The sequence below is a fragment of the Salmo salar genome, chromosome ssa14 (genome assembly GCF_905237065.1).
Source record: "Salmo salar chromosome ssa14, Ssal_v3.1, whole genome shotgun sequence".
Classification (NCBI taxonomy): Eukaryota; Metazoa; Chordata; class Actinopteri; order Salmoniformes; family Salmonidae; genus Salmo; species Salmo salar.
In genome coordinates this window covers 63,597,778-63,623,792 of record NC_059455.1, presented here as the reverse complement: position 1 = coordinate 63,623,792, position 26,015 = coordinate 63,597,778, and the positions used below count along the sequence as shown (strand labels likewise).

The window sequence follows — 26,015 nt, the reverse complement described above, 5'->3', positions numbered from 1 at the left end:
TATTTATAAGCATATTAAAACGTTATTTAAATTGGTATGTCATCGAGGACCAATTCTCTACTTCAACAAATGGACGGATAACCCGCAACATATGGCGACTGCACACAAGAAAGATCTCATATTTGCAGCCACCTTTGAACTATGAGCCAAACCCTCAAAAGTATTACCGGTACCTCATTGCACATATCATAGATATAACAGATTTGCTTGTATAGAATCAGAGTACAACATCATTAAGTTGTAAGATGTTCATCTCATTTCTATATGCATTCTATACCGACATTCTATAAGTGCAGCACAATGGCAATGTGATTTTTGTGCGTTGCATCAATGCGTTTTTACTGGCTGACTGCATCCTAAGATTTATTTTCCACTCAAATCTGCCTCGGCATAAATCTCTCTCTCTGTCTGAATCATAAATACACACACACACAGAACAATTACTCCATACTCTTAAATCACTCATACCAACACATCCCCATGCACATTTCACTGCACCTATCTGGTGTTTGTGACCATAAAACACATTTTCTTTTTTTCTTCCACTGTCCTTGGTCCATCTTCACACATTCGTTTATCTACGCCTGTCTGGATAGGTCAATCACATCCACTCAGCTTCCTGAAAGTCCATCCGGAGGTGATGGTTATCTGCAGATCAATATGTACTCACACTAAAACATGATCACTGTCACCTAGCTGGCAAAACACAGTCCCCAACTCACCGATGCTATGAGGGCAGGAGCCAGAGTGTCATTGATGTGGCCCACTGCCTTGAGTACCCCTAGAGCAGAGAAAGAAGGCAGATAGGAGAGAAGATGGTGAAGGAGGGACAAACATCATTCTGTTTAATCAAGCATGAGATATACATGCACTCGCGAGCGCACGAACACAAACAAACCTTTGCCCTTGTAGCGGCTCTTGTCTCCATCCCTCAGCTCTAGAGCCTCATAGATACCTGTGGACGCTCCGCTGGGCACTGCAGCCCTGAAAAGACCTGAGAGAACGAGAGAGAGAGAGAGAGAGAGGAGGCGAGGGAGGTGTAAAAGATGGCGATTGTGAGGGTAACGTTGGAGGGGAATTATATAGAAAGAGAAAGAATAGGAGATCCTCTTAAGAATTTATCATAGCTTTTGGCTAATCCTAGCTCTCTTTGTATGGTGTGACGCTCAGCTTTGCAGACATGCATGAGAGAGGTCACCTTTCTCTGTGCACAGGTCCACCTCCACAGTGGGGTTTCCTCGGGAGTCCAGGATCTCCCTCGCAATGATGCTCACAATTGACATCCTGTGAAAGAGAGCGAAAGGAAGGAGAGAAAGAAAGAGAGAGAGGGTGGAAGATATCTATTATTACCATTGCATTTGCACATACAGTAAGGAAATTAATAATGAAAGTGCAAATGAAGTGTGCAGAGAGGGACATTACGATTGCAATAAAACCCGTCATGATTTATGAGAGCATTCCAACATGTAAAGTTGCAAGACATCCAACAGAGGGAATTGAATTGATTTTACAATGTGTCGTGTACCAGAAGGTTAGACGGAGTCCATGATGCTAAAAAACACTGCTCACTCAGACACTATTCCCCTATCAGACCTGAGAGTTGTGGAATCTGTGGTGAGTGACTCAAGCTAAATGACGACATCGTTCCTAGTCACCTGGCTCACGACTCCATGAGACACAGGGAATCCGTCACTGCCATTGGTCAAGATTGGACTATCAGCGCCTAGCCCACCATGACAAGCATGATCCAGAAATCCACAGTTAAGAAGGTTTTGCCATTTTGTAACTCATTTCATGCAATTCTACTCATTTTGCCATGGGGCGGAGAGAAAAATATGCAGGGCCGGGCTCTGACTGGATGTGGGTACGGATGTGGGTACGCAGACCCGCGAGCCACTGCGGCCCCTCGTGATGAGCTCAGATTTTTTGGTGGCCTCCACCCCCATCAAAGTTGCCCATCCTTGCCCTATGGTGTCCCATATGATGTCATTATCATTTTCCTTATTAATAGTAATTACCCCCTAATAGTAATTTATTTGGATCAACAAAATAACAAGGATCCCTACAGAACTGCACAGCTATGTAATCTCCTGTTTTCACAAAAAGACTGAAATGTTGCAGCAGCTGAACATTGCTGTCTATAAACGTATGAACGTTGCTGTACGTTTTTCATTGACATTTTTGTGGTGGACAAATATATCATACATTCCTTTCAGCCCTATGTTTTCAGTCACTATGAATGTATTTGACCATATTTTCTTCATGTAAATGCTTGTAATTTAATAGTGCCACAATATGCATAAATCCCAATCCACTTTCAGCCCATCATCAATCAGCCCCATTATCGAGACTCATATGAATGCAGCCGTAAGTTATATAACCCCTCCCCCCAGCAGCTTGCCGTATGAGGACACCCATGTCCACACCGAACCTACTGTAGATTGCAGCACTCAGCACAAATACCCAGAGAGAGCAAGATAGAGGGAGAAGGAGGGAGGGAGGAGGGAGAAGGGGTTGGGGCGATGGGGAGAACAATACATAAATAATTAAATCCCTCCTTTTGGCTGAAGAACAGAGGAGATTCAGAGATGGAGGAGAGGGTTGGTTGGGTAAAAAGGAGAGCAGGGGGAGAGAGAGAAGCAGAAGGCTTATTTTCGCAGGATTGGCACCGATTGGACACACACTGACACAGACGCATGGAGAGCAGTCTAACGCACGGCACACACACACACACACTTTTACAGACGCTGACACTATCCCCCTTCTTCTCTCTCACACATTCACTGTACACACACACGCGCGCATCCGTACACATAGTGATACAGACATTCAAGGCTCTCTTCATCCCCTTCACTGTCTCTCAAAACACAAACACACACACACACACACACACACACACACAGAGACATGTAGAGCTCTCCGTTCCTCTACCTGCCTCATAGACACACATGCTTTCTCCACACACACACACAGAGGCACCGTCAAAGAACCCAGACACTACAAAAATGCTCTTATTTAAACTGACACACATGTATACACAGTAGACACACACACACACACACACACTCACAGTGAACCAATAAAATACCTAGAACTCAGAGCCAGGGCTGACACATTAGTTAGCATACACAACCGTAACACCTCACATACAGAACTAGGCAAACAGCAGCATCACCCCAACCCACTCCAACACAGCACATCTCTGCCACTGGGATGCAATCAATACCAGATGCAGGAATAAAACAGGGGATGACAGAAAGTCTGGAGAATGAAAATAGAGAGAGGAAGAGAAGAGAATGAGGATTTTCCGTCGTTACCTGACGTCTGTATGTTCCGCCTAATAGGGCTAGCCAGAAAATACTGGAGAGAGAGGGAGCGAGAAGGAGAGAAACAGAGAGGGGGGGGGGAGAAACGGAGAGAGACAGGGAGAGCAAAAGAGGAAAACAGGGAGGGGGTAAAATGTGTGACAGAAGGGGGAGGGGATGACGGGATGACTCACAATAAGATGCTGAGAAAAGAGGAGAGAGAGGGAAGAGAGTGAGGAGGGGGAGGTCAAGGGGATTGACTAATTAGACGGAAAGAGGGACGGAGGAGAGGTGGATCGGAGAGAAAAAGACAGGGTACTGCATTTGGAACTGCAAATCAGCTGTAAAAATAGAGGGGGGAAGGAAGAAGTGGAAAGGGTCTGTCTACCCCCTTCTCTCTCATCTAGCTTCATGTCTCTCTCATCTCTCTTTCCCTCATCTAGCTTCAACTCTCATCTAGCTTCATCTCTCTCTAATCTCTTTTTTTCCTCTCTCATCTAGCTTCATCTTACTCATCTCTCATCTAGCTTCATCTCTCTCACTCATCTCTCTGTCATCTCTCTGTCATCTCTTTCTTTCTTTCTTTGATGATCCTGCAAAGGCAGTGTAGTCGGTATATAAGGCACCGCCTATATACACTATTACATAATCTATACTAAACACAGGCACAGCAATGATGCACCTACAGTGTATACCATTTCTTATACACTCAGTGGCCAGTATATTACGTACACCAACCCGTTCACGAAAATGGATCGCTCCTACAGACATAAAAGCAGGCAGATGGGCATTGAGGCATTCAGTTACTGTTCGATTGAACGTTAGCATAGGCAAAACGAGTGACCTATGAGACTTTGAGCATGGTATGATCGCCGGTGCCAGGCGCGCCTCTTCCAGTATCTCAGAAACAGACGGGATTTTCACACACAACAGTGTGTTTACCGAGAATGGTGCAACAAACAAAAAACATCCAGTGGGCAAAAACAGCTCGTTGTGGAGAGGTCAAATGACAATGGCAAGAATCATGTAAGCTAACAGGCAAATAACGGCGCATCTCGGATGCACATCTTGGAACGCACAACTCGTCGATCCTTGTCACGGATGGGATATGACCACACCAGGTTCCCCTCCTATCAGTTTAAAACAATAAGAAGCCGCTCCAGTGGCGACGCGATCATCAATACTGGACAATTGAGGAGTGGAAAAACATTGCCTGGTCCAACAAATCCCAGTTCCTGTTGCATCATGGGAGAGTCAGGATTTGGCGTAAACAGCATGAGTCTATTGACTCATCCTGCCTGGTGTCAACGGTACAGGCTGGTGGCAGTGGTGTAATGGTGTGGGTATGTTTTCCTGGCACATGTTAGGCCCTTTGATACCAAGTGAGCAATGTTTCCATTCCCCAAAGAATTCAGGGTGTTCTGGAGGCAAAGGGGGTCCAACCCAGTACTTGATGGGTGTACCTACTAAACTGGCCACCGAGTGGATATGACTTACTGTGTCGGCACTAAGCACTGTGAACAGCATTGTTGCACTGTTAGAGCATCAAAGTGGATTTGGAAACATTGAATGTATGCCCCATTGAATAGCATACATCAAAATTACTACTATTACCTTGTTTGAAAAATATGTTTATAAGCTGTAAGAGAACAATTACACAGAAATACTAAAACATTTCAAATGTATTTTTGCTTCAAAATTTTCTCATATGCAAAACCATCCACGAAATGTCATGCCCTTAAAAATGGCAAGTTGTTGATTACTGGAGGGGTTTAATGTTTTAGGACCGCTTGACGGTTATACAGATAGACAGGAGGTGAGGGTGAAATAGTGTGGAAGTAGTGTGTGTGTGTGTGTGTGTGTGTGTGTGTGTGTGTGTGTGTGTGTGTGTGTGTGTATATGTGCGCGTTTGTGCACACGCGTGTGTGCAAATTCCTGTGTGTGTATGTGCATTCGTGTGTGTGCCAGTGAAAGTTTCATTCCTGAGCATGCATGTACGTGTGTGTGTGTGTGTGTGTTTCTGTGGATGTATATGCATGCGTGTGTGTGTCAGGGACAGTGTACATTCCATGCGTGTATGTGTTTAAAGGGGTATGCCTAGACAGAGGAGAGTTAGAGATCTATAATTAAATGGCCACGTTTAATGGGATTATCTTTGGAATACAACAACAATGTTCTTGACACCCATCTCAGAGAGAGAGAGAGAGAGAGAGAGAGAGAGAGAGAGAGAGAGAGAGAGAGAGAGAGAGAGAGAGAGAGAGAGAGAGAGAGAGAGAGAGAGAGAGAGAGAGAGAGAGAGAGAGAGAGAGAGAGAGAGAGAGAGAGAGAGAGAGAGATTTACAGGGAAAGTGCTTCTACCCAACTGCTATTTTAATCATGGTTGATTGACAGTTTGTCCGCCCTCTGGTCACACGTCTGGTTCTCCAACCTCTGTTACAGTCCACACAGCTGCTGCTGTCCCATCCTCCTTCCTCTCATTTCCTCTTTTCCTTTTGGAATGTTTGTGTGTGTCTGTGTGTGTCTATGTTATTTGTGAGGACAGAGGGAGCCAGAGGAGGTGCAGATGTCAGGGGAGGCACAGTGGTTTATGAGAGGCCAGTGGACTGAGAGCCAGTGTGACAGCTAGGGGAGTCTGCATGGACTCCTCTCCTAGGGCAGCGTGCGTGTGTCCGTGTCAATGGATGGAGAGAGAAGGCAAAAAGGCCATAGTGGCAAAGTAAATACAATATAGCAAGTAAAACACTGAAATGGTAGATCTGTAGTGGAAGAAAGTGCAAAGTAGAAATAGAAATAATGGGGTGCAAAGGAGCAAAATTAATAAATAAATAAATACAGTAGGGGAAGAGGTAGTTGTTTGGGCTAAATTATAGATGGGCTATGTACAGGTGCAGTGATCTGTGAGCTTCTCTGACAGCTGGTGCTTAAAGCTAGTGAGGGAGATAAGTGTTTCCAGTTTCAGAGATTTTTGTAGTTCGTTCCAGTCATTGGCAGCAGAGAACTGGAAGGAGACGGCCAAAGGAGGAATTGGCTTTGAGGGTGACCAGAGAGATATACCTGCTGGAGCGCGTGCTACAGGTGGGTGCTGGTGACCAGTGAGCTGAGATAAGGGGGGACTTTACCTAGCAGGGTCTTGTAGATGACCTAGAGCCAGTGGGATTGGCGACGAGTATGATGATATAATGATAATAAATGATAATGATAGCATTAACACATCAGATGCCATTTACTGCTGTCATGCCCTTTAGAAAATGGACAATAAAGATTTCTTATTTATCTATTTTTTGCACTTTTTACCCCTCTTTCTCCTCAGTTGGAAGTTACAGTCTTTTCCCATCGCTGCAACTCCCGTACGGCTTTGGGAGAGGCGACGATCAAGAGCTATGGGTCCTCCGAAACACGACCTTGTCAAGCCGCACTGCTTCTTGACACACTGCTTGCTTAACACGGAAGCCAGCCGCACCAATGTGTCAGAGGAAACGCCGTACAACTGGCGACCGAAGTCAGCGAGCATGCGCCCGGTCCGCCACAAAGAGTTGCTAGATCCAGACAACGCTGGGCCAATTCTGCTCTGCCTCATGGGTCTCCCGGTCGCAGCCGGCTGCGAGACATCCTGGGATCGAACCCGGGTCTGTAGTGCTGCCTCTAGCACTGTGATGCAGTGCCTTAGACTGCTGCGCCACTCTGGAGGCCCATAAAGATCTATTCTATACTGCGATCTGCCATCAAAAAGTCTGAATGTTATGGTACGTACAGGACAAGTATCAGGCTTGTCTTGTAGATGGAGGTTCATGCCACAGCCCTGCTATCCTCTAGCCTGACGACTCACACTAAATTCTTCCGCTGCTCTGTTCGCTACATCCTTCAGTCGGAGACTGCCATCATTGAAGTTGTTTGTGGTGAGGAAGGGTACAAGGGGTGTTGTACAAAACAAAGTCATCAGAGATTGAATCATCTCTAACCACTCACAGTACCAAAGCCAATGACAAATTTTCAAACCTCCGCTCTACCCGGTTTTCACTAGATAGCACAGCCACAAAGTCTCAAAATGGGCTATATCCGAAATATTCATAGGGGAAAAATGCTTTTTGGTCTTAATTTAAGGTTGGGGTTAGGCAAAAGGTTAGCAGTGTGGTTAAGGTTAGGGTTAAGGTAAGGTTTAAAATCAAATTTTAAAGCTGCAATATGTAACTTTTTGCAATGGCCTGTCCAAATTCACATAGAAATGTGAGTTATAGATCTGTCATTCTCATTGAAAGCAAGTTTAAGAAGCGGGAGAGCTGTTCTTGTGCGCTATTTCTATGTTTCTAATTCTTAAGTTTTGTTTTTGCGTCTTTTACACCAGCTAAAAATACAATATTTTTGGTTACTGAAAATATATTTCACAGCGGTTTAGATGGTATAATGATTCTCCACACATTGCTTGTTTTTTCACATGAACTGAAATTTGGAGAACTATATTAGAATTTTTGCAACCAGGAAATGGCTGAGCGATTTCTGCATATTGCACCTTTAAGAAGAGAAATTGTAGAAATAGGTGTGGTTTATGACTTTGTGGCTGTGGTAACTAGTGATGACCACTTCACCCAGGTGTGTTCTGGCTGTGGTCCAACCCATCTGTTTCTGGACCAATCAGACGGCCCCGAATGTGTTCATGTTCACTGAAGGCACAGATTATCCATTAAAATTGACTAGATGGCCGCTCTAACAATGAATTGAAATGTCTTCAAAACTGGAATGCAGTCGGGAGGAGGCAAGATCCGGTGGGACCATTCTAGCCAATGAGAGGGCAGATATGCAACTGAACAACAGGCACTCTGATATAAGGTGGGTTTTTCTCTCAAAATCTCTCTCGGACAAGGTGACTTTTATCAATATAGTCGGCTCTATTTACTCTTAGCATTTTCGAATCTAATTGGCATCAACGTGGGCATGCAAGAATACAAATCCCTGCACCTCATCTCTAGCTGACACCTTTGCTAACAGGTATTGTGTCTATTTAAAAGTTGCACAAGACAGTTAACAGAATTGTCAATTTAAAGAAATGTAGCCAACTTATTCATTACTAAATTTAGCTAACATTAGATAGTTCATCCAGAGATTCGTACCTTTGCCTCGATTCGGCAGTACAGGTGTATATATTGATAAGTCACCTTGTCCCAAAGAGATTTACACGGTTATCAAAATGTCACACCAGGGTAAGCCTACATGGAACAGACCTTATTTTAAGTGTTTCTAAAATCCCTATAGGAAAAATGAATGGTGGAAAAATTATTGGAACCATTTCCTTGTTTCACCGCTAGGTTTTATGGGTATTATGACTCATACTGTGGTACTCTATAGTGGAGAGGAAACTAACATCTGTGAGCGTGGCGTGGCGTTTGGCAGGAGGAATGAGTCTGGGTAGCCAGGCAAGCTATCCTTATCTTAATTCACTATGCTCACAAAGTAGCCCACTGGTAAAAATGTGTTACTGCTAGAATAGCATGCAGTACCCACTTCACCTAACTCAACTCTCCTGTGGCATGCCTCACCATCAGGCAGGTCCAGGCTTGCTCTGAATTTAAACATGTACAGACTCACTGTGCACTGATCAGTAAAGCAATACTGCAGATTGATATTATTTTAGTGAAAAACGTGGTGTTACCAATGTCAACCCCTCTCCACTGAAGATCACCTGCCTGCTCTATTAAAAGCTATTCAAAGGTCTCACCACTTGCCAAGGACAATGTAGGTAGTCTTCATGGAGGATGTCTCTCTTATGCGCTCTAGATTTTGTTACATAACTAAGAGGGAGGGTAGATTTAAAAGGTAGTATATACTAACTACATGCCATTGTTCAGCCACAGCTGGATCAACATCAAGAATACTGAGGGCAGGGTTGTATTGCACGCCTCCTTTACAGTGAGCTCTCGCGAGCGAACACCAGATCTAACAACGCCTGGTGGTGGACTGATAAGGTAGCTAATGTTAAGCTTTTGCAATCTTAAGTCTGTGATTCATATTACATAAATCGTGAAATGTATGTTATGTAGAAAGAGTACACATTTACGCTTTACATTTGGAAGAACTTAGTGTATTTATTTTAAAACAAACCGCATTAGCAGTTGACAGCTAGCTAACCCTAGCAAGCTAACCCTAGCAAGCTGCTAAGAACGTTAGCTAGGTAGCTAGCTTTTGTTGTTTTTAACTAGCTGAGTGCTAAGAATGTCATAGCAGATTGGGGAAATTGTATTCGTTTTTGTTTTGTTTGCTTAGTTTTATATATATACAGAAAAAAATGATTGTGCCGAAATTATTTTACAGGCCGTGTCTGGAATTTAGCTAGCAAGGTAACGTTAGCCTAACGAGATATAGCCAATATATAAAACGCTATTTTTAGTAGGTTTGGCAAGCTCTAGTTGAAATTTGGTATGGTTAACTTTCCATGTGTTTTTTGTTGTTGTTGTTGCCTTTACGTTAGCTTGCTACGGTCATTACCTCGCGCGTTGTATGCGGAAGTGAGAGACAGTAGTTGGCTAACTAGTAAGGAACACTAGCAAGGTTTGAAAGTGCTAACAACTTAGTAAGTTCTAATTGTGTCCATACAATTCATGCCAGTATAGTGAATAACAATTCTTAGGAAAAAATGGCTTCTTTTAGAGGTTGGCTAGCCTGTAATACTACTGTGATAGCGCTATTGTGTGATAAAATCCCTTATACTTTTTGGGGGGAACAGGTCTCACACTCAGCACCTCTGCAAGCCAGAATGTGTTCTGTTTTTATTGAACAGCATTTCGAACTGGCATTGCTAATTACTTATCTTTGTCTTACTCCTATCCCAGCCCACAACCATTAAAAAAAAATCATAAGACCCTCATTGACGAAATTGTGATGTAAACCAGACATACTCTATAATGACTAGATGGTATTGTCTCTGCCCTAACAATGGGAGTCGTTGTCGAAACAAGGCTCCAAGCGGCCCGTCTTTCCGCGGTTATGGCTCCAGAACTGACACACCCACAAAATAATACAATTTTAAAAACATGCTAGTCGCGTAGTTCCCTAACGTAAAAGAGGTACACACATTTCCGGGGTGAACCATTAATTAAAAAATATAAAAATTGCATTAAACGGTAATATATTAAGAGGATACAATACTCTGAACATACTTGCTTCGTCCGGCAACGAGCCATTGTTTACAGACTTGTTGCGTTATCTCCGGTAGCCTGGTATCCTTGATCAATCAAATCGAAACTATTTGGTTTCACCAAAATAAAGTTAAGTCAGAGGCATCCAATATCTCTAGGAGCAATGCTTACGATGTGGCCTTGCCTATCAAATAAGCATTTAAAACAGATTTATATCCAGAGTCTCCCATTTCCGCCTGTATAAGTGGTAGATTACGTGATCTAGAATGTACTACAATGGCAGCCCACAGGCGGAAAACCCTAGATATAAACGTTTTAAACTCATAATTGTTAGCGAAGGACACATTGAACCTGGTGAGTCGTAAGCATTGTACCTCGAGATATTGGATATGCCAATGTTGACTGGAAATGTTATTTTGGTGAAACCGAATAGTTTAGATTTGGTTGCTCAAGGACGCCAGGGTACGGAAGCTTCCGCAACAAGCCATCTATCTGTACACAATGGCTCGTTGCTGGGCGAACCAGAGTTGGAGGACAAACAAACTACTCATCCCATAATGCACTGCCCCATGTCACAAGGTTCTGTATGCAATTCCTGGATGCTGAACATTTCCCAGTTCTTTCATGGCCTGCATACTCACCAGACGTCACCCACTGAGCAGGTTAGGGATGCTCTGGATTGATGTGTACAACAGCTTGTTCCAGTTCCCGCAACTTGGCACAGCCATTGAAGACTAGTGTGACAACATTCCACAATCAACAGATACTGACTGGTTTTCTGATCCATACCCCTAACTTTTTTTTTCGTTGTAAGGTATCTGTGCTCAACAGATGCATATCTGTATTTCCAGTCATGTGAAATCCATAGATTAGGGCCTAATAAATGTTTATTTTATAAGTTAAGTAGAGAACACACTCATTTACAGCAATGACCTGGGAAGTAGTTACAGGGGAGAGGAAGGGGGGATGAATGAGCTAATTGTAAACTGGGGATGATTAGGTGGCCATGATGGTATGAGGACCAGCTTGGTAATTTGGCCAGGACACCAGGGTTAACACCCCTACAGTTACGAGAAGTGCCATGGGACTACAGAGAGTCAGGACACCTGTTTAACGTCCCATCTGAAAGATGGCAATGTCCCCAATCACTTCTCTGGGGCGTTGGGATATTTTTTTAGACCAGAGAAAATAGTGCCTCCTATTGGCCCTCCAAAACCACTTGCAGCAGCGTCTTGTCTCCCATCCAGTCACCAACCCTGCTTAACTTCAGAGGCAAGCCAGCAGTAGGGTGTAGGGTGGTATGCTCTTGGGTGGTATTTCAATTGACTAATTTCCTTATATGAACTTTAACTCAGTAAAATCTTTGAAATTATTGCATGTTGTGTTTATATTTTTGTTTAGTGGAGATCAAATAAATCGCACTTAGCAAATTAGCAATATATGTTTTGTTGACCGACTCTGACACTCTCATAAAGCAGGTTTCCATCCAACCTTTTATGCAAGTAAAGTACATGTTGAATAAAAAATGCGTGATGGAAACAGCAAATTTATCGGTACACTTTTCAAATGTTGATAAAATACACTAGACAAGGTGGGATCTGTTTTGTGTTTTTTAAATTAGTAATGCGAGAAATGGCGTTGGAAGTCCTTTTTATGTGCAAATAATGATATAATAACCATCATATTGATTTAAACTTGGAGTCACACAATAATAAGTTGTGTGGTCCTCCCACTACGACTCGGGAAAGCATGCCGTTTATTAGGCTACAGATGAAATAAGTTATTTACATTAATATTTTTGTCATTGAGCAGACGCTCGTATCCAGAGCGACTTATGATAAACTTCACAGGGTGGCGAAAGTGCACGGGGATGAACTTGATGCTCCCCTCCAATAAATATCGAGGGTCTTATTCTGGTGACATGATGATCGATGCTTGGCTAGCGTTTGACAAATTAAAAGAATCTCGCTCTTTTCCATAATAACCTTATCGTGTAGGTAGCCTACCCTTACTGTAGCTGCGAGTTGTTGGCTAAAGCGCGTGTGCCAGGACCAGAGTGGGCACATTCGCTATATATTGCAACATTTGTTGTGACAAAACCATCAGCAGAGTTGAAAATACGATGGAAACTAATTTAACTTGTGTTTTTTTTTCTTCGGTACATGGGAATTTAACTGCAAAAGTTATTTTTATGTGCACTACGTCATCACGCACAGCCTTTTATCCGTAACAAGTCAACTTGATAGAAACACATCTCTGGTGGGAAAATGCGCATTTCTTTATTTTATTTACGGTACTTGGATATTCACAAATCTGTCGTCAATTGGATGGAAACCTAGCTACAGACCTCCAAACAAAAAGTCCCCACTTTGTCTGCTTATCGCTGTATCTCGTGTGGACAGATTTTGACGGGAGTGGAGCCTCTCGCTTAGCCTCTTCCTGTCATTGCTATTGTCCTTTTTTTTTATTTACCAAAGAGCAGGTATGTGTATTGCTGAGCAACATACTGTTCACAGGGCCTTGTGCTGTAAACAGTGTATTACACAGCCACCCGTGTTTGGACTGTCTGACTGCCTATTGTGTGCACTTGAACTATTAAGATGTGTGGCATTCTTATCACTCGTTATTCACATACACACTGTCCGAGCTGTGGCCAAGGAGTCATACAATGGTGGTGTCTGCTCTCACTCTCGTGCCTACCCTCGTGTGTTTAAAAAAAAAAAATCTCTCCCTCTTAATATCTTTCATCCCTAGTGTGATAAACCGATGCTGATCGACAAGAGGTGTCTAAGTTATGACGACAGCTGCCAAAAGATTGCAGATTCACTAGCGTCAGCATATTCAACCATGTTTCTGTCTGTCTGTCTCCTTCCCTCCAGATGCAGACCATAAAGTGTGTGGTGGTGGGTGACGGTGCGGTGGGAAAGACTTGCCTGTTGATCTCCTACACCACCAACAAGTTCCCTTCGGAATACGTCCCCACGGTGAGTGGCACTGGAGTGTTGTCGAGAAAGGTCTCGAGCGGGACTTGGCAGAGTGTCCGGATTTGTCAAGTGGCTAGGCTAGGCTAGGCTAGGCTAGGCTAGGGGGTATACAACAGGAGCCGCTGCACTTTGTGCCCTTTGTTCCAGACCATTTCTATCACATCTCTGATTCAACTCATCCATTTTAAACCACCATTGATTGAATTAGCTGTGTTTTAGTGCTGGGCATGAGCAAAAGCCTCCACACACCATCTGGAATTCTTTATGGCTGGAGTTGCCAGTCATTGGCTTGTGTAGAATCTCATATATAGAATGGGTTTTGAGAGAAGGTATTTGTTTTCGGACTAAAAAGAGGAACCCCTTGAGGAAGAGCCAAACTCGAATGGAAGCGGTTATGGACCAAAAAGCATGAGTCAGGCTACACACCATTTCATACTATTTGCCAAATAGGGATGAAAACTGACAACTCAGTCCAACTTAAATAAATAAATACAGTTGGTAGACCAGGGAGGGGCAACTTTGATGGGGGTGGTCGGCCACAAAAATGTGAACTCATCATGAGGGGCCGCATTTGATCACGGGTCTGCGTACACACTGCCATAGCATTTTATAGCTAATTTCCTGCAACACTACACATTTTGCCTTAGGGTGGAGAGGAATGTTTACCGTTTTTAATATATCTGAGTGAAACTGACTAACAAAATCAATGCGGTAATACAACTATGCTTTTTATTTAACTTTTATCTAACTAGGCAAGTCAGTTAAGAACAAATTCTTATTTACAATGATGGCCTACCAAAAGCCAAAAGGCCTCCTGCGGGGACAGGGGCTGGGATTAAAAATAATCATAAATAAAATTATAGGACAAAACACACATCATGACAAGAGACAACACTACATAAAGAGAGACCTAAGCCGACAACAACAGCATGGCAGCAACACATGACAACACAGCATAGTAGCAACACAACATGGTAGCAGCACAAAACATGGTACAAACATTATTGGGCACAGACAACAGCACAAAGGGAAAGAAGGTAGAGACAATAATACATCACGCAAAGCAGCCACAACTGTCGGTAAGAGTATCCATGAATGAGTCTTTGAATGAAGAGATTGAGAAAACTCGTTGCAGCTCGTTCCAGTCGCTAGCTGCAGTGAACTGAAAAGACAAGCGACCCAGGGATGTGTGTGCTTTGGGGACTTTTAACAGAATGTGACTGGCAGAACGGGTGTTGTATGTGGAGGATGAGGGCTGCAGCAGATATCAGATAGGGGGGAGTGAGGCCTAAGAAATTTTATAAATAAGCATCAAGCAGTGGGTCTTGCGACGAGTATACAGAGATGACCAGTTTACAGAGGAGTATAAAGTGCAGTGATGTGTCCTATAAGGAGCATTGGTGGCAAATCTGATGGCCAAATGGTAAAGAACGTCTAGCCGCTTGAGAGCACCCTTACCTGCCGATCTATAAATTACGTCTCCGTAATCTAGCATGGGTAGGAGGGTCATCTGAATCAGGGTTAGTTTGGCAGCTGGGGTGAAAGAGGAAACCAAGTCTAGATTAAACTTTAGCCTGCAGCTTTGATATGTGCAGAGAGAAGGACAGTGTACCGTCTAGCCATACCCCCAAGTACTTGTATGAGGTGACTACCTCAAGCTCGAAACCCTCAGAGGTAGTAATCACACCTGTGGGGAGAGGGACATTCTTCTTACCAAACCACATGACCTTTGTTTTGTAGCTGTTCAGAACAAGGTTAAGGGCAGAGAAAGCTTGTTGGACACTAAGAAAGCTTTGTTGTAGAGCGTTTAACACAAGATCCGGGGAGGTGCCAATCCAGGGGAGTATAAGACTGTATCATCTGCATATAAATGGATGAGATAAATGGATGCTAACAAGTTTAGGTAGTTTAGCGGCCAGCTAACTTAGCAATCTAAAAATGTTTAGCTGACATAGGCTAGTTAACTGACATAACAGGAGAAAAACTGCAGAAGCACAACCACATTTAGAAATTGCACCTTGTGTATTCTACCAAGTTGAGACCCTGACTGAGTTCCCCCCGGGGGGGTTATCAAGTTGCACATCCCTGAGGTAGCATTGGGACTCAGCACAGTAATGGGGTGCTGCGGATAGTGTGTGATGAGTCGCTGTTTCTATCAGACCTGTCTCTCTCTGGCAGTAATCAGCACAGTGCTGTACCAGAGACTGGCAGAGAGAGTGTGTCGACTCAGCCCTCTCTGTCCTGTGCCCAGTCAGGCCCAACTGGGTGTGTTCATGTTGTTGGCCCATAAAAATAGACCCAACTTTCTCCATGACGTTTCTCTGTCTGTGCAGTTCAACAGTGCACTCTTCTCATAAGAATCACGTGGCAATTTAAGATTTTAGATTCTAAGCAGATTACTCTCAAAATCCTCAAAAGAAATGCTACTGGTTGATTTGGTGGGTATTGAAATACTCTTACGTCATTCAAGCACAGAAGTAGGCTGAGAACAACAGCCTAGTGTATTCTTATATTAGATGTATGTAGTGCATTCTTATAACATTTAATTCATTGGGGAATACACTCCTTGTACTACTGCATTTGGGAGGTGAAACATCTGAATATTGGTGTAGTGTGTACAGTCACAATTGTAGAGGCAGGTTTTTTTTTTTTTTACCCACCATTCTCTGTGGTATTAGCCCTAGCTCTGTCCAAACACATTATTGTCATGACGGTCAGAGATGTGTTTTTTTTTTTTACTTTGCTTGGTTGCTCTTTAATGTGTTCGGTCTGCCGTGCCTCGCCTCGCCTTTCCGCTACGTGCCCCAACGCCTCACTCTTTTTATGTCTGAACTTGAAGTGCCCTAAGAAGCCCTGCCTTCCATGGTTTCTCAACCCAATAGACAGACTGTTCTCCCTCTGGATCAGAACACAGATTAGCTGCCCAAGGGTGTGTACAAGACTGAAGTGCATGGCTGCATCTTAATAGTTGAAAGTGTCTACCTCGTCTCCTCGCTTTCATCTTTCTGCACTGATGTGTAAACACGTATGAGAGATGAAAGAACTAGGCCTATGATAGGCAGACTACCTCCTGGGAAATTGCTATCACCTCTGCAGTTCTTTCATATTCAGGCAGTGATCAGTAGTGTTGGCAATGATTCTATGGTTTTTGGTGAATGGTGACAATAAGCTTTGAAATCAGCATATTTTGCTTTATGGTTTGTGTATTATCACAAACAAAATGCTAAGGTTGTGAATTGATGTTAGCTTCAGCTGTAAACTAGCAAGGAACGTTAGCCTACAAAGCTGGAAGCTATCGGTAGCTTCTTGCATTGTAAAGTGTTCTAGCCTGTAATGGACATTGTTTCGCGAACAGTAATTAACAGTTGCAACATTTCTACATGCCATGTTGCATTATTCAAGTGTGTTAACTTCTGTGCAGCATGAGTGGGGAGCTAACATGATACAGCCCAGACTCAGTGAGTACAGTGGTTTCTCAGGACAGGCTAGCGCTAGCAATGAGTAAGTGGGGCAGGCACAGTGCTCATGCCAAAAGGGGAAATCGGCTTCGTTGATAGACGGGCTTGATCGTCTCTCAATCAGTAGACGACGTGAGACACATTTGATATTGATAGAAGGACCGAAAGTAACACCTTCTAGTACCAAACTGTTTTTCATGTTCTAGTATTGAAAAAGTACCAGGTAACACTAGTATTCAATAATACTCAGTGCAGTTAAAGGAAAGGTGACAAGGAGAGGAAGACATTTTAGACCATTGAGATGCACCCCAACTCTAGCAAGCATGACTTGTGGGTGCATCTCAAGAGTCTGAAATGGCTTCCTCACCTTGTCGTCCGGTGAGATCCCTTACAAAAAAAGATTGCAGTCGACTCAAACTAAAGTGTAAGAATGGACTCGGATGAGGCCTGAGATGAAACAGGTAGCAGACAGCCAGGGAAGAAGGTAAATTGGTGGTTTAGTGACTGCACAAGGCTGGAATATTGTCCGGAATCTCCCACCCAAATTGAAGGAATGTCCCTCATGTTCCACATTACAAAGACAAACATGTCCACTAAAGTAATAGAAGTTAACACTGTTACTCATTTCCAAGTGACAGCGATAAGACTCCTTTTTAAATAGAATACCTAGTGTTTAACACTAATCAACATTTCCGAAGCAACGTCGAGAACTGGATACACCAGTTTCAGTCACTTGTTCGCACCCCACCTAAGTAACATTTATTTAAAAAAAAATATTGATTTAACCTTTATTTAACTAGGCAAGTCAGTTAAGAACAAATTCTTATTTACAATGACGGCCTACACCGGCCAAACCCGGACGACTCCGGTCCAATTGTACGCCGCCCTATGGGACTCCCAATTACAGCCGGTTGTGGTACAGCCTGGATTCAAACCAGGGTGTCTGTAGGGTTGTATCAAGCACTGAGATGCAGTGCCTTAGACCGCCGCGCCACTCGGGAGCCATAATGGTGGGAGAAACACTGGTTGGGCTAAAGAGAGTGTGTTTGGAGCACAGGATTACAATTTTCCTTAAGTTTGCTGACCTAAAGATAAGCTTGGAAATTATACTGCCCATGGACCTGCCCTATGAGAGTCACTGTCTACGCAGCATTGTGCGACGGAGACGAAACATGAGAAATGGCGATGCCATTAAGCAGCATTTGGGACAAGGCATAGTGGTTTCTTCAGCACATATAAATGAGCTGAGTCAGACTGTTTCTCGCTTTTACTGAACAGTCGGTTGTTTCATTGCCTCTAGCGGGAGGCACCTTAAAGAGGAACAAGAACACTGTGAAACATTAGGTCTCCGACCTAAACAATTGTTTTCCAGTGCCAAGTAAGACAACTGAGAGGATACCCTTTTATTCAAGCTGTTTCATCCAACATATCCAGGAAATGCATCACTGTTATTTTGATGTGCGACCTGGCAGAATTATCAGATTTATTGTGGGCTATTCAGAGAATTTGCCGGCATCTTTGTGCACATTGGCCTATAAGCTATATTATTCACCACCCGAGGAAGTGGACACTCTTTGCTAGATTGCCAACTATAAATATGATATTGTTGCTAGATTGATTAATCAATTAGCCTACATGGCTATCAGTAAATGTAGGCTAATGTCCTACAAAAACTTCCCAGCGCTAGGCTAGCCTATTCATTGCAAATTTCAAACTCCGCGGGCAAATCAAATCTAACTATAGCCTACTCAGGTTGTAAAGTGGTGCCATGAACCCAATATTAAGAGGTGAGAAATACATGATATACTCTCAGATATCTGTGACTGTCCTCTATGGAACTAGAACAACAGTAGTTGCTTTGAAAACTGTCTTTTCCCCACAATAGTATTTTTTTTTTATTACAACTTTCATATGCTTGTGCTTGTCAGAATGCGTCGCTCTCTCCTCCGTGCGCACAGTGGGGAGAGGAAATAAGAGTCAGCACCCGACAGTGAAACAGGGAATGGCAGATACTTTCATAGCAGGAATCAAACTAATGCGTAGGCTATTACTGTTGGCCAAATAATGGTTTTAGAACAATTGAAATGAACTGGACTCTTTTGGAGTCTTTCCACAGAGCGAGTTTACAAGAACTTGTGTCAAGTTATAAATGGCGGGGCTCCACACGTCTATAGTGTCCCTACGCAATAGTAGCTACTTGTACATATGTTTTAAATCAACGCTTACTTAGTTGATAACATGGATCCCTTTGACCAACTACCACTCTGTGTCATAGACTGTTCTGTGGAGGGAACCAAAAAAATAGGGATTTCCATGTGTTCGATATGATGGGATATCGGCCTAGGTTATGAAACTGAACCACAGCATGACCCATATTCCTGTATCCATACGTGTACCAGGTATGATGTAGGCCAACTGTAAACTCGCTCTGTGGAAAGACTCCAAAAGAGTCCAGTTCATTTCAATTGTTCTAAAACCATTATTTGGCCAACAGTAATAGCCTACGCATTAGTTTGATTCCTGCTATGAAAGTATCTGCCTTTCCCTGTTTCACTGTCGGGTGCTGACTCTTATTTCCTCTCCCCACTGTGCGCACGGAGGAGAGAGCGACGCATTCTGACAAGCACAAGCATATGAAAGTTGTAATAAAAAAAAAAATACTATTGTGGGGAAAAGACAGTTTTCAAAGCAACTACTGTTGTTCTAGTTCCATAGAGGACAGTCACAGATATCTGAGAGTATATCATGTATTTCTCACCTCTTAATATTGGGTTCATGGCACCACTTTACAACCTGAGTAGGCTATAGTTAGATTTGAGTTTTTTGAGTGAGAGTAAAGATGACTTTCGAGTAGTAAGACATGTATTAAAGCAACAGATACCATTAATAAGAAGGGGCTAGAAGCATCTTATATGGTGAGCTACCGAGTGGCTAGGACAGGCATGCCCCATACTATTGTGGAGGATTTAATTGTTCTTGCTGCCGCGGATATGGCTGGGACAATGCTGGGGAAAAGGCCATAAAAACTATACAGACAATGTCTTCATCAAACAACACTGTTTCATGACGCATCAGTGACATGGCAGGAGATGTTTTGAAACAATTACTGCTTCGCATATAAGCCAGTGAATTATATGCATTACAGCTGGAGTCAACAGACGTGGCGGGCCTGGCACAGCTCCTGGTATATGTCCGTTATGCTTATGGGGGGTCAATTAAGGAAGACATCCTCTTCTGCAAACCAGGATATCATGAGAGGATTTTTGTAAAGTACTGGACAGCTTTGTGACATCAAATGGACTTTGGTGGTCAACATGTGTTGGTATCTGTACTGATGGCGCAAAAGCCATGACACGGAGACATAGTGGAGTGGTAACACGCGTGCAAGCAGTTGCTCCCAACGCCACTTTGGTACACTGCAGCATCCACCGAGAGGTTCTTGCTGCCAAGGGAATGCCTGACAGCTTGAAAGACGTTTTGGACACTACAGTGAAAATGGTTCACTTTGTTAAAGCAAGGCCCCTGAATTCTCGTGTATTTTCTGCATTATGCGATGAATATACTGGCAGCGACCATGTAAAGCTTTTACAACATACAGAAGTGCTCTGGTTATCAAAGTATTGACACCTTTTTTTGAATTGAGAGACGAGCTTAAAGTTTTCTTTACTGACCATAATTTTCACTTGTCAGACCGCTTGCATGATGATGAGTTTCTCACACGTCTGGCCTATCTGGGTGATGTTTTTTTCTCACCTGAATGATCTGATTCTACGATTACAGGGACTCTCCTCAACTATATTCAATGTGCGGGACAAAATTGAGGCTATGATTAAGAAGTTGGAGCTCTTTTCTGTCTGCATTAACAAGAACAACACACAGGTCTTTCCATCATTGTATGATTTATTGTGTGCAAATGAACTCAAGCTTACGGTCAATGGAAAATGTGATATAGCAAAGCACCTGAGTGAGCTGGGTGTGCAATTACGCAGGTACTTTCCCGAAACGGACGACAGAAACAACTGGATTCGTTATCCATTTCATGCCCTGCCTCCAGTCCACTTACCGATATCTGAACAAGAGAGCCTCATCGAAATTGCAACAAGCGGTTCTGTGAAATTTTTATTTAATCATAAGCCACTGACAGATTTCTGGATAGGGCTGCGCTCAGTTTCTTGCCTTGGCAAATCGTGCTGTTGACTTCTTACGGATCATTGGGACGCTAGCGTCTCACCCCGACAACATCCGGTGAAATTGCAGAGCGCGAAATTCAAATGACAGAAATCGTAATATTAAACATTCATGAAAATACAAGTGTCATACATCATTTAAAAGCTTAACTTCTTGTTAATCCAGCCAAGTTGTCAGATTTCAAAAAGGCTTTACGGCGACAGCACACCATGCGATTATCTGAGGACAGCGCCCCGCATACAAAAGCATTACATACATTTTCCAACCAAGCAGAGACGTCACGAAAGTCAGAAATAGCGATAAAATAAATCACTTACCTTTGAAGATCTTCATCTGGTTGCAATCACAAGGGTCCCAGCTACATAACAAAAGGTATTTTTGTTCGATAAAGTCCTTCTTTATATCCCAAAAAAGTCTGTTTCATTGGTGCGCTAGACTCAATAATCCACCGGTTTCCCTCGTTCAAAATGCATACAAATGAATCCCGTAAGTTACCAATAAACTTCTTCCAAACATATCAAACAACGTTCCTAATCAATCCTCCGGTACCCTAATATGTAAATAAACAATACAATTTAAGACGGAGTATACCGGAGACCATTACCGGAGATAAATAACGAAGTACGCACACTCACTGGAACGCGCAACAAACACTACAGCCAAAATGGGAGCCACTTACTAAAACTACAAATTCTAGCTCATTTTTCAAAAAACAAGCCTGACACTCTTTCTAAAGACTGTTGACATCTAGTGGAAGCCCTAGGAATTGCAATCGGGGAGGTATTCCTTTTATATTCCCATTGACAGCCATAGTAATCAAGGGTGAGCTGAATAAAAACATTCTGGATGGATTGTCCTCGGGTGTTCGCCAGCCATATCAGTTCTGTTATACTCACAGACATTATTTTAACAGTTTTGGAGTCTTTAGAGTGTTTTCTATCCACACTACCAATTATATGCATATCCAAGCTTCTGGGCCTGAGTAACAGGCAGTTTACTTTGGGTACCTCATTCATCCAAACTTCCGAATACTGCCCCCTAGCCCGAAGAAGTTAAGACACTGATGCCACGTACCTATGTGAGAGTGGATTCTCTGCCCTCACTAGCACGAAGACTAAATACAGGCACAGACTGTGTGGAAAATGATTTAAGACTGAGACTCTCCAATACAACCCAATATTGCAGAGTTATGTGCATCCTTTCAAGCATACTCTTCTCATTAACCTGTGGTGAGTTATTCACCATTTTTGATGAACAAACAAGGCTTTATATGTAAGATGGCCAAATAAAGAGCAAAATTATTGATTATTGTTATTTGTGACCTGGTTCTATAAGAGCTCTTTGTCACTTCCCACGAGCCGGGTTGTGACAAACTCACACTCATTCTTATGTTTAGTGTGTGTGTGTGTGTGTGTGTGTGTGTGTGTGTGTGTGTGTGTGTGTGTGTGTGTGTGTGTGTGTGTGTGTGTGTGTGTGTGTGTGTGTGTGTGTGTTGATGGCAAAAAACAACATTTGAGTGTGTGCTGACCCTGGTGCTAGAGGGGGTACGCAGCTGGACGTTGAATGTTTGAAGGGGTACGGGACTACAAAAAGTTTGGGAACCACTGCTCTAGATAACACAAAAACAGCCTAACCAGCTCTGCTAGGGCGAGTAAAATGGCCAGAGTGAGGTGTTCTCTCATTTGTGTCTGGAAGTAGCTAACCAACTTTAGCCAGTTAGCTTGGGTGCTTGACTGCCGTTGGACGCTCTGGCCAAGGAGCACAGTGTGCGCTCTGAATGCTCCGAGAGTGAAACGCTTAGAATTTGTGAACGGACAATATGACGCCCAGAGTGCACTGTTGCACTCCAGAGTGAATTTACAAACACACCCATTGTATGTGTCATGTCCGGGGATGGCAGTGAAGGTTAAGGGACTGCTTCCTAACCACTCTCGACGTGTGGTGGTTTTTGAACGCTTTTTCAGCAGCCATGGCATCACGCAGGTGGGTGCCACATTTTCATCAATGGAGAACCAATACCTGCTGGGGAGCAGCTTCTGAGGCGGAACTGAAAGTCAGAAACAGATGTTCTGTCCTGAAGAAGAGCACCTGGCCTGTTCGTCAGACTGCATTTGTTTCTCCCTGGCTGTATCATCAATGCCCCTTCCACTCAAGCTATACTGCCTTTCCAGCCCACTGCCTCAACTCCCTTCCATCATCTGGAACATTCTACTAGAGACTTTTCAATCGCTTTTTTTGGGGGGGGGGTGGGGCTACATTGGAAATATGTCTCTTTTTGTGGGAATGTTTGAATTTTTTTATTAAGTAACTGTCAAATAAAATCAACATTTTACATTGAAATCCCTAATGATTTATTATATTTCTCTCCTATCGGTCTCTTTCTCAGGTGTTTGATAACTATGCGGTGACCGTGATGATTGGAGGGGAGCCCTATACTCTGGGGCTGTTCGATACAGCAGGTAAAACAAAATGGCCGCTCTCCGCTACATGAGCTCTGCTTAACTAAATGAGCTCTTCTTAACTAACTTGCCTTGAGCATCGACTTGCAACCTTCTCACTCACCATGGTCTGCCTGTATTACTTTCACGTGGTGCTTACATTGGGGTTATGGATTGTGTTTCTCTCCAGCCATCTAAGCGTTTGAACATTGCATGGGTAACTCACCTTGTGCACTAGTCTATGTAGTGATAGGATTTACCATGGTGTCTAAACGTGTGTTTGTGAGTTAGTCTACTGGTGTGTTAGTCCACTGAGCTCAGTTATTCGCTAGATAATGTAGAGTCCATTGTGTAGTTGTCTTATTTAGGCTTGTTCTTGCATATGAAAGGTAGCCTTGATGTAAACTCCTCAAATGTTTGCTGTCTCTCTCTGTCGCCCTCCCCAGGTCAGGAGGACTATGACAGACTGCGACCACTCAGCTACCCCCAGACAGACGTCTTCCTTGTGTGTTTCTCTGTCGTATCGCCCTCCTCCTTTGAGAACGTCCGCGAGAAGGTGTGTGTGGAATATAACTTTAGTGTCCATTGGTTAGAATGTATGAGTCATCTGCCTTTCACAACACCCCCAGACACACGCACACACGTGGGACTAGTGTTTTCTAGCCCATGTCTTCGGTTTGTGTGTTTCGTGAGTTGGGGTTAGGGTTCTTTCTCTCCCCTCCCTCTTTCTCTCTCTCTCCATTACTCACACCTGCATAAAATGATTTACAACATGAAACCCTCCCATACTCTATGGACATAATATACTGCAGGATCAGAACCTAATATGCCCCCCTCCTCTCCCACAGTGGGTCCCAGAGATCTCCCACCATTGTCCGCGTACACCCTTCCTGCTGGTGGGAACCCAGATGGACCTGAGGGACGACAGCAACACAGTGGAGAAGCTGGCTAAGAACAAGCAGCGGCCCCTGGCCCCCGAGAGCGGAGACAAGCTGGCCCGGGACCTCCGGGCTGTCAAATATGTGGAGTGCTCCGCACTCACCCAGGTTCGTGTCTGTGTGTGTAAGAGACACAATCTCTATCTCCTAAGTCTGGCCCTCATTCAGGGAAACAGGAAATGGTGGGTGTAAGTGGCTTGTGTGGTTTCTGAAAAGTAACTTCCTCTCACTCTGTTCTCCTTTGTGTTGATAGATGTCATACTTACTCACTTCAAACTACTACTGGATGATGGCTACTGTTGACAGCATTTCATAGTGCCATCTTGTGCAACTGTGGCCATTGTGAAACTAGGCTAGTGGGTCAATAAGTAAATTGACTTACTTATTCCTCTTTTTTTCCCTCTCTCTCTCTCTCTCTCTCTCAGCGAGGTCTGAAGAACGTGTTTGACGAGGCCATCCTGGCTGCGCTGGAGCCGCCAGAGACCAAGCCCAAGAAACGCTGTGCACTCTTATAAAACATTTTTAAATGGGGCCAAAGAGCCAGGGGAAAGACCGAATTTAAAAGACAGACAGGCGGACACAGGAACAGACAGGGAGGGGTGTAACGCTGGGAGGGGTGTAGAGGGAGGGAGCAAGAGAGGACAAGTGAGACATTCGTTTAACAGTGCCTTCAGCGATAGAGGTGGGGATGGGCGATGTTGGGTGGATAGGTAACAAACAGACAGAAATAAATCACAATGTGTAATAGAATGTATATCTATGGTTCTGGTAATAAGCTGATCAATTCTCTTCCTAACCAGTATAGTCCTTCTTAAAAGGAGACCGACTGAGCAATATAGGGAAGAGACAAGGTTTTGAAACCTCTATTGCCTTATAGTTACAGGACAAACGAAATGGGTTTGACAAAAAGAGGTAGAGACTGTGTGGAGTTTATTTTGTATTTGATGATACTAAAAACTGACTGGAAAAATTTGCTTAAGCCGCGCAATCTTGACGTTCACACACGCCTGCTTTACTCCATTCAACCCAAAAACGGCTTCTCTCTTTCAAACTGCCCGCCATAGTTTTGAAAATCCTGCGTCTTCAAACATGAACTATTCAGCTTCACTCGCTATCTGCCGTCACCGCTCCAATGGGAACTACAAGCGCTTCTTACTTCCTCTTGGTTTTCACTGCTCCCTAAAGGCAATAACATGAACTGAATTCCCACTCGCTTTTTTTGTTGTTGCCATTTATTGTTTTAGAGATGATGGTGTATTATTGATGATAATAAGAGTATTATATATTTTTTGGCTCTTTATTTCTGGGGTACCCCTAGTGGATAATGGTTTGGACTATTTTAGTTTTTTTTATATATATATTTTTATTATTAATTTGATGGTTGTGTGCCAATGTGTTGAGTGTCACTGGTTTCATTTGACATAACAATCATAATTTGCCTCTAATGACTATGTAGCTGGATGTGATGTCAGTAGTAATAACAGCAAAAAGCAATAATGGTTATGAGTAACAATAATAGCTCTTTTGAAGCATCCTCATCTGGTTGTTTGAAATAAATAAAAATACTTGAACTTAAA

General features: G+C 43.3%; 2 protein-coding genes across 3 annotated transcripts in view; one reads left to right on the top strand and one right to left on the bottom strand.

Moving 5' to 3' along the window:
* The window catches only part of enog (Gamma-enolase), a 20,766-nt gene extending 11,704 nt beyond the window's left edge, over positions 1–9,062 (bottom strand). Inside the window, exons 1-4 of one of the 2 annotated variants that reach the window (XM_045693609.1) lie at positions 9,016–9,062; positions 1,199–1,284; positions 899–994; positions 723–781 (exon numbers count right to left, since the gene is read on the bottom strand). In XM_045693609.1, coding sequence (XP_045549565.1) covers positions 723–781; positions 899–994; positions 1,199–1,284; positions 9,016–9,047 — 273 coding nt within the window. In that variant the 5' untranslated portion in view covers positions 9,048–9,062. 2 annotated transcript variants of the gene reach the window in all.
* On the top strand, positions 8,970–26,015 carry LOC106569986 (cell division control protein 42 homolog). Its single transcript, XM_014141797.2, has 6 exons — positions 8,970–9,262; positions 13,312–13,416; positions 23,449–23,521; positions 23,947–24,056; positions 24,349–24,546; positions 24,864–26,015. Exons 2-6 carry the CDS (start codon positions 13,312–13,314, stop codon positions 24,951–24,953), a joined length of 576 nt encoding a protein of 191 aa, XP_013997272.1. The 5' UTR covers positions 8,970–9,262; the 3' UTR covers positions 24,954–26,015.

Bases quoted from the DNA above. Each gene is read 5' to 3' on its own strand.
- LOC106569986 (XM_014141797.2), top strand. From the start codon at position 13,312: ATGCAGACCATAAAGTGTGTGGTGGTGGGTGACGGTGCGGTGGGAAAG. The intron at 23,522-23,946 runs GTAAAACAAAAT...CGCCCTCCCCAG, and splicing joins GGGGCTGTTCGATACAGCAG to GTCAGGAGGACTATGACAGA. The intron at 24,057-24,348 runs GTGTGTGTGGAA...CCTCTCCCACAG, and splicing joins TTGAGAACGTCCGCGAGAAG to TGGGTCCCAGAGATCTCCCA.